At 45.4% G+C, this 8,360-nt stretch overlaps 1 protein-coding gene across 1 annotated transcript; it reads left to right on the forward strand.

The window, feature by feature from the left end:
• Positions 1-1,862: 1,862 nt before the first annotated feature.
• Positions 1,863-3,314, forward strand: LOC119320805 (F-box/LRR-repeat protein At2g43260-like). Its single transcript, XM_037594748.1, has 2 exons — positions 1,863-1,944; positions 2,114-3,314. The coding sequence occupies exon 2, from the start codon at positions 2,154-2,156 to the stop codon at positions 3,312-3,314; it is 1,161 nt and encodes a 386-aa protein (XP_037450645.1). The 5' UTR covers positions 1,863-1,944; positions 2,114-2,153.
• Positions 3,315-8,360: the final 5,046 nt, after the last annotated feature.

Raw genomic sequence — 8,360 nt, forward strand, 5'->3', positions numbered from 1 at the left:
GCGTAGTAGACAATAACATTCGATGAGAAGGATCCCAAGGAGGACCATGCGGGGAAGATGTATAAAAGATGATAGATGAAGCAATCTTGAGGGGAAGACGAGGATGATCTGGGGATGAGGTTGAGGAGGGAGGTATTGCAAGATTTACGGGATTGATAATCATTACTTGCCAAACTGGCCGGTTGTGGGACAACTTAGCATACGGGGAAGGAACGGAAAAAGGGAAGGGAGGGATCGATCGGCTGGACGAGAGGACGAACGTAAGAGGGGAGAGGGAACCTTACGTTTCTTTTAGGTAGTAGAGATTTGAGATGTGGAAGAATTAAGGCATGGGGCTGCACTGCGCCACTCAATATTCCAGCTGCCATGCCACCTCATCAGATCACCGCGCACGCCCGTCACCGAGCAGACACCTAGCATGCCGTGGCCCCTGCTTTTGTGAGGCAGAGAAATCATGTGGCGCTTCGCCCGGCAGCGTCCACCGGCGACGGCGAGCGGCCAGATAGAAGGGTGGGGTGCTAGAGCTAGGGTTCGCCCGGGTTGCCTGCAGGAGAGACATGAGGACTAGTTCTTTCTTTGTTAGACCGTGGGAACTATTAAGCCTTTTGAACTAGTGGTATTTTGAGTAAATAGTATAAAAGTACCAGTTTTTTTTAAAAAAGGTTGAAAACCTACTAAAAAGTTAACTCGCTGTTCCAGAAAACACCAATGACCTCCTGGGTAAAAATTATTGTGGTTTATGACAGCTGCGACCAACACGTCAGGAAGACGTTCCACAAATATCAAATCAGTTAGCTTGACCGTTAAACTGGCCGTAATGACATTCGAGGCCCACCCGTCCGCTTCTTCTATTTTACAAATTTACAAACATGTGCTTATGTTTTTACAGAACAACCACTATAAATATTTTCAAAAAAGTAATCAGGGCATTGTAATCTTATTTTGAAAATCTAGTGGGCCCTGACAAGGAAAAAAATGCAATCAGGTCCATGTGCCCCATTCGGTCGTGGAGCACATCCATTCTTGGCCTGTCGCCGGCGCAGTCCAAGCTGCCCGGCTGCGCCCGGATAAGCTGGCGTCGCCGCCAAGCACCTGGTCCAGGTTGGGTGCGGCGCAACGCCCTCAGCCGCCGAGGACATTGTCACCACCTCGCTCGTGTCCTGCATGCCCCCCCGTGCCGCGTCTTGGTGATGCTTGCATAGCCGCGGAGCTCCTGAGTAGGTGGGGACGCCAACACGCCCTCAGCCGTCGTGGCTGCTCGAAGTCGGGCCGTGCCCTCTCCTTGCATGCCTCCCCGGTCGCGAGAGGAAGTGGCCGTCTAGGGAGGAATAGGGGGAGGGGCAAGGGCAGCGTGGAGTTCCGGGATATTTGGGGAACAACTTCATTAGGGATTTTAGGGTGGCTGACTTGTGGGTCCCACCAATCAGTAAACATACAAACTTAAGTGTTGAGATAATGTTGCCGACTTTTGTGCCACATGGACCTGACAACTATCATAAAACGCTTTAAAATTAATCAAACCGTTCATCGGTGCAACACAATATTTTTTTGAAACAACGAACCAATTTCGTGGTAGGTTTCTAGAAATTAAAAAAATGGTAGTTTTTCCGGAATCCTGTCCCCTTAAATGGAAGGTATTTTTGAACTTTTGGTTTTCACTAGTGGTGTTTTAATTTGACTATTCCATCTTTTAAATATTATGAGGCATGTTTAATTTAAAAATGTATATGTGTACTAAAAGCAGAAACTTAAGGAATACGGTGAGCTGTACGTCTATTGCGACATCGTGAGAGCGTAGTTAAGGCGGAGGCCGGACGTTCAAAAAGTTGAAAAGGCATCGCCTAGTCGATCTCCTCCTGCTGCTGCAGTCTACACCTCTCCTGCTGTTGCTGGCCGCCTCACTCAACTACCAGACCTTCTCCGCGGCCTTCTTCCCGAGCGTAGGTGAGGGTGAGCAACTTCCGATAGAACACACTAAGGTTTCGGACCTTTTGCTATGCGCGTCCTGTGTGGGAGGGTAAACCTATGTCAGCTTGTGTATTCTACGTGCTTGTCTTATTGATTTATAAGTTGGTGCCAATGATTTAGCATTGGATGTTGGTTTTCCTCTTAGGCACTGAAGCTTGCCGGATAGGAGGGAGGGAGCTAGCACCATGCCGGACAGGAGAGGCACGGCCCGGCTCGAGGACCTACCCGACGATATCATCCACAAGATACTCGTCCGGTTGCCGTCCAAGGACATCGGACGCTGCCGAGCCGTCAGCACGTCATGGTGCACTGCCACATCCACGCCCAAATTCATGCTCGACCACCACCAGCTGCAGCCCTCGCTCCCCATTATTGACGGCCGGGGGCTGCCCACTAGTTTCGTCCTCTTCCATTCCGCCGGCACCAAACAACAGCTCTGGCCTTTCTCCCGGTGCACCAAACACCACTCCGAGATTTCTCTTCATGGCACCTGCGGTGGCTTCCTCCTCATCTCCTGGCTCCACCAATTCTACATCTGCAATCCGGTTATCCACACGCATGCCCTCCTGCCCCAGCCTCATGTGGAGCATGCCCTCTACAACACCATAATTGGTTTCTACCAGCACCTTCCATCTCAAGAATACAGGGTGCTCTGGGTCTCGGAACCATGGCACCCGTATAAATCCAGCTTGCACGTTCTCACAGTGGGATCGATGAGGCATATCAGTGTCAGGATGCAAACACTCTCACCACCATCCATGGAACAAGAACATCAGTTACTGAAGGGATTGCGCTCTAAGTCGTGCTGTCCACCATCAGTGCTTCACCGTGGCAGCTTGCACTGGTGTCCTTATGATGCCAATGAAATTGGGGGACACAACACAGATATTATTGTGTTCGACACAGACGCCGAGTCATTCCGGTGGATTCGCAGTCCCACCCAGCTGTGCCATCATAGAAAGTTGTTCGACATGAACGGGACACTTGCTTTATGGGGCAGCTTGACTCCCAGCTTGACCGCTATGGATGTCTGGGCGATGCAGGATTACGTCTGGAGTTTCAAGTACCGGATCGACGTGTCAACGCTGGAGGTATCACGACAACTTTATTCAACCTCTTGCAAAAAGAAAAAGAGAACACCGCTTGATTCAACAGTGCAATGGCTCAATGATATGGTTGTGTTGAACGACTGTGAGCTGCTGATCATGTTTAACAGTAAACATGTAATGCGCTGTGACATTGATGGCAACTTCTTAGAAATGGTGAACATCGGAAAGCGTCAATATTGTATGATGCTTAATCACTGCCGCCTCAAAGAGAGCATTATTCCAATTCCGTCCAACTAGATTGGGATGCAAAAGGAAGATGACAAGTTTTCACTCTCCGCAAGGCGTGTCTGAATGTTCAAGGTTCCTGGTTTGCTTCCCCCTTGGATTTAGAGCATGTATTTTTTTCCTAGCTCTTATTACTACTTATCTATCAATATAACATGCGCTTTCTTTTAACGTCTGGTTCTTAATGTGATATCTTGTTAATTAATCATCTAAAATATGGAGTATCTGTTAGCACTAATCTTGATCACGTTAGTGGAGTTATTGTCCAAGTAGTTAGCTGCTTGCACGCCGTTAGTTGGGCATGCCCGTCTGGCACGGATCCTGGACTCGGCATGTAGACGGGTCGTGCAGCAGCTCGTGGGCTGCATTCAAGCATGTAGGGATTAGCTTGTTAGGCTGGTCAGTTAGTTAGCTAGATTAGTGTGTGCCGGTGTGCGGCCGAGCCACAAGTGAGGCCGTTCATGCGGTGAGGCATTTGTCACCGGAAAAAACCTTGTGTTCAGTTTGCTTCTTCTTCGACCATCGTGAGAGAGAGAGAGAGAGAGAGAGAGAGAGAGAGAGAGAGCTAGCTAGCTAGCTAGGGTTTGTCCGGCATTCGGGTCGCAGGAGACTACTCGACATTTGTCGCCAGAGGGTTTGTCCCAACAATTGGTATTGAAAACCTCAAGACTAGAGGCAATGGCGCGGCGGCATGGCACGGCGTGGTGCAGCTTGCACATAGCAGCATGGCAGCATGGAGGTGTTGTGTGGCGGCGGAGGCCGCGATGGGGCAGTCATGCGTAGAGGTGCGCAGTGATGTCGAACGGAGGCGTTCAATATGACGGTCAACAACGAGCCGTGTCAACATTAAAAAGAAAATTGTTAACACTAATCTTGATCACGTTATTGAAGTTAGTATCCAAGTAGTTACTAGCTGTTTGCATGAACTTAGTTGGGCATGTCCATGCGGTGCGTATGGTGGACTTGGCAGGCGCACAGTCGGTGTTGCGTCATGTAGCTCGTGGGCTGCATGCTTGTATGTAAGATTAGCTAGTTAGGCCGTTTAGTTAGTTAGCTAGAATAGTGCGTCCATGCGTGGTGGATAGCTAGGTATGTGTCGGTTATAAAAAACCCTGGCGAACAATAAGTTTTCATATATATACTCGACGCTATATAGTACACGTTCATGCATATATATAATATAATATCTCTTATGGTCCCTAATCATTTTTGAATTTTACAATCCCTAATATCTATTTACCAAAATTCCCTACCAACTCCCGATGATATTCTTCGGTTTTAGATATGACCTCTTCGAGTAAGAATGCCGCCAATTCCTTTTTAATTGCTCGTACGCGATCCTTTGGTAGGGGATTATCCCGTATCTGTTCGATATAATTTAAAGAAGGAGGTGAATATATATAAATGAAACTCAACACAACTAATGGTAATAAAATAAAATTGGGAACATTGTTTACTTAATCGAAGTTTTTCTAAAATTATGCCCTTCTCACAGGTCATCTGACGAATGAACTTGCAAATGTAGTATCCATATAAATTATTCCCGTCTGCCTGCCTCAAGCACTTTACGAGAATAGGGATCAATCAAAATAATAATCCAGTATGATAATGGTATTGAAACTAGAATCAAAGAGATGCGCGGACCTAGCTAGTACTACTTACATTGAGTTGTCGAAATCGCGACTCCTCTTTTCATTCACCCCTAGCCTTCTTGGTGAATATTTTCCCAACCCTGCCTGTCAAATAAAATGATTAGAGGAGTTACTAATTACTTGATATTGGGAAATGAATGAAAGTTGCCGATATAGTGCGATAATGACTGAAATTACCTCTGAAGCATTTCACTCAGGTCCGCATGCTTGCATGTAGAGATTAGCTGGTTAGGCCCTTTAGTTAGTTAGCTAGATTAGTGCTTCCATGTGTGGTAGCTAGCTAGGTATGTGTGCATCGGGTATAAAAACCCATCCTCTTAGTACTGGTCCGCGACGGTGTGTTGTCGAGGCATAATTTGTGCTAAAAAATGAGATTGTTCGTTGGCATGGCACCGTTCGTGCGGTGAGGCATTTGTCGCTGGAAAAGCCTTGTGTCGAGTGTGCTTCAAATTCGGCCACTTGCGCCAGGATGCCCGGAGTATCCTCAAATTCGGCCTTAAGCAGGAGTTCGGGCCTCAAAATAAATTGCTTGGAGGGGTATGACATATATAGATAATTTGAATTCCATACTGAAGCAAGAATGACATATATAGTGTCTGTCTATGCCATACTGAAGCATGAAAATACAAATATACTCAAAACAAATAAGCAAGTAGGAATAGAATATGATGTTTTTTTGTTCCAGTAACCAAACTATTATCAAAATAAGAAATTAAAAGCACGTTATGCAAACCGATCGATGCTAACGGGGAAGGAGAAAAGGAGGCACATACACATATATGGACTCCTATGATTATTTGATGAAGAAAATTACACTGGCATGTTGGTCCTCAGTGAGGCGCCGAGTGAGTAGCAGAATCCTTAGTTACGTGCCAGCGAAGTAGAGTGGGGAAGGTCGTAGCTAGACGCAGTGGGACTTGCAGTAAGAGGTGCAGCAGGATGTGCACCCGCCGGAGTAGTTGGCCTTACAGGCCGTGCACGTCGGGGACTCGGCGCAGATGCCGCATGAGCTGGTGAGGTCGCTGCAAGACCTTGCGCAAGTGCCTTCACAGTCATATCCACTACTTGTTTGCCTTCTGCAAAAACTGATGCAGTGCACCGAGCACTTCCATTTGTACGCTTCGAGGCAGCCCAAGCATGCCTGCGACCGGCTGCAGTCTGGCGGCGCTGCATGTGGAGTTGCACTGCGCTGTGCAGTCCGTACATGCCGTCGTCGCCGCCGCTGGGCATCCCATCCCCAGCAGGACGAGGAGCACCAGCATGGCCAACACAGCTGCACTGCTACTTGGTGAAGGCTCCATTGGTTAGTTGCAAGGGGCAGCTTAGCTAGCTAGTAAGAGTATATGGCAGAGAGCAAGACAAGAGATGACCTCGAGTGGAAGTGGTGTCCGTATATGATAGAGTGATCCTGGCTATTTATAGTCATTATTAGGTTCCGGAGGGTGTACATAACTGGATAGAGTGATCCTGGCGAAGGATTTATCCTTCCATCTCAAGAGCTCGAACATGGCTATGCATTTATAGAAGCATGTTACTCTAGTTGACCTTGTAGCAGCTCCATTCTTTACATACATATACAGAGTTTTTTTGAAAATTACATACATGTACAGAGTACTTGCGCTAGTAAGAGTATATGGCAAAGAGCAAGACAATTGAAACGGTTTCCTTATGATAGAGCGGTCCTGGCAATTTATAGCCATTAGGTTAGGTACTACTCCCTTTGTTCACAAATATAAGATGGTATACCTATTTTATTTTATTCGGATGTATATAGACGCATTTTAATGTGGTTGATAACTCATTTCAGTCTGTACCGTAGTCTCTATTGAAATATTCAAAACATCTAATATTTATGAACAGAAGGAGTACATAACTAGATAGACATTGTACCTACCAATCCATCTTATACATGCATGTTACTGAAGTTTACTTTAGAAGGAGTAGCAGATCGACTCTTTACATACATAACCAGTACATCCAGACGAAGGTGGACGTGTAAGGTGGATGTGTAAGATGCCAGTTAACTATAACCAGCGAAGGCATTTCACACTTCCAGACGAATTACCTAGAAATTGTAGGTTTGACGATTTCAAACTCCAGTAAAAAAGAATTAGTGTAGAGCTATTGTCGTCGTCTTCGCTGTATGTAGTTTGCCTACTTGAGATGGAAGATGCTAGATGCAGTTTGCAGCTACCCATGCATGTAGTTGAGCTGAAGAGGAGTAATTGCTGCGTTCTTTACATACTCCATCCGGTTCGATCTATAAGTCGGGCATGGACTTTTAGGTGTTCAATTTAGATAAACATGTATTATATTTTACAAAATGTATATTTTTAGGTTCGTCGTCAAATATAGTTTCTAATGATATAACTTTTGTACCAGCTATCATATATGTTTTACTAGTCAAATCAAAGACCTAAACACTTTTGCCCGACCTATAACTCTCCTCCCTGTTGGCCCATGGGACAAGTTAAATAGAGTGTATCAACGCCTCGAGCTTAACGAAGTAAAGTTTGACGAGTTCGTGTGCTAAAAGTCAAGGCCAGATCTGACAATTTAAGATTAGGTGCATCTTCAAGTTGTGGCACTTAACGTCCAAACCTGGATACAATGACCAGTCCCTCGCTTACCGACGGACCTAGGACAAAAATGACCCAGTGTACATTGTAGAACCCAGGTTGGGGTAGCTAAGCTAGCTAATCAGAAATCCTTAGTCACAAACTAACGAAGTAGAGTGGAGAAAGGCCGAGCTAGAATCTAGCTAGGTACACGCAGTGGCTATTGCAGTACGCAGTGCAGTACACGGTGCCATAGCCAACAACCAGGATTTCTCAGTTTCAGGAAATATGTGATAAAGTAAGAAACAACCCGTCAAAAACAGAAAACAATTATTGCAAAATCTCTGAGAGAGCATGATGCATTTTAGAGGCATCAATATTGTTTGTATCGGTGTGCTTAAAAAGTCTAGGGCCTGTTTAATTACATACTAAATAGAGATGTAAATGGCGGAATAAACTGCACCACAAGGCCCGTTTAGTTCACTTTAGTTAGCTTCATAGATCGTTTCCCTCCAAAAAAACTTTATTGAACTGTTAGACCGATAAGTGGGCTTAAACAGGAATAAACGGGACCGGTTTACATCCCTATAACTAAAACACAATACAAAATAAACCAGATAAATATTCCAGAAATTCTCAACAACAAAAAATGTAAAACATCTATTCATTAATTGTCGTGCCCCCATCATATTACGTAGTTCTTGATGGCTAAGATTTAAACCATTTTTTTCTGGTGGGGATTGAAGTTAACCTCAAGGGCACTAAGGTCCAATCTTGGCCAATATGTTTTGGTCTCTCTTGTAACCTTATTACGTTTGTCTATTCATATTTTTTCTTCCATGATGTAT

Source organism: Triticum dicoccoides, chromosome 6B, assembly GCF_002162155.2.
Source record: "Triticum dicoccoides isolate Atlit2015 ecotype Zavitan chromosome 6B, WEW_v2.0, whole genome shotgun sequence".
Classification (NCBI taxonomy): Eukaryota; Viridiplantae; Streptophyta; class Magnoliopsida; order Poales; family Poaceae; genus Triticum; species Triticum dicoccoides.

Excerpts from the sequence above, each read along its gene's own strand:
- LOC119320805 (XM_037594748.1), top strand. The coding sequence starts at position 2,154 with ATGCCGGACAGGAGAGGCACGGCCCGGCTCGAGGACCTACCCGACGAT.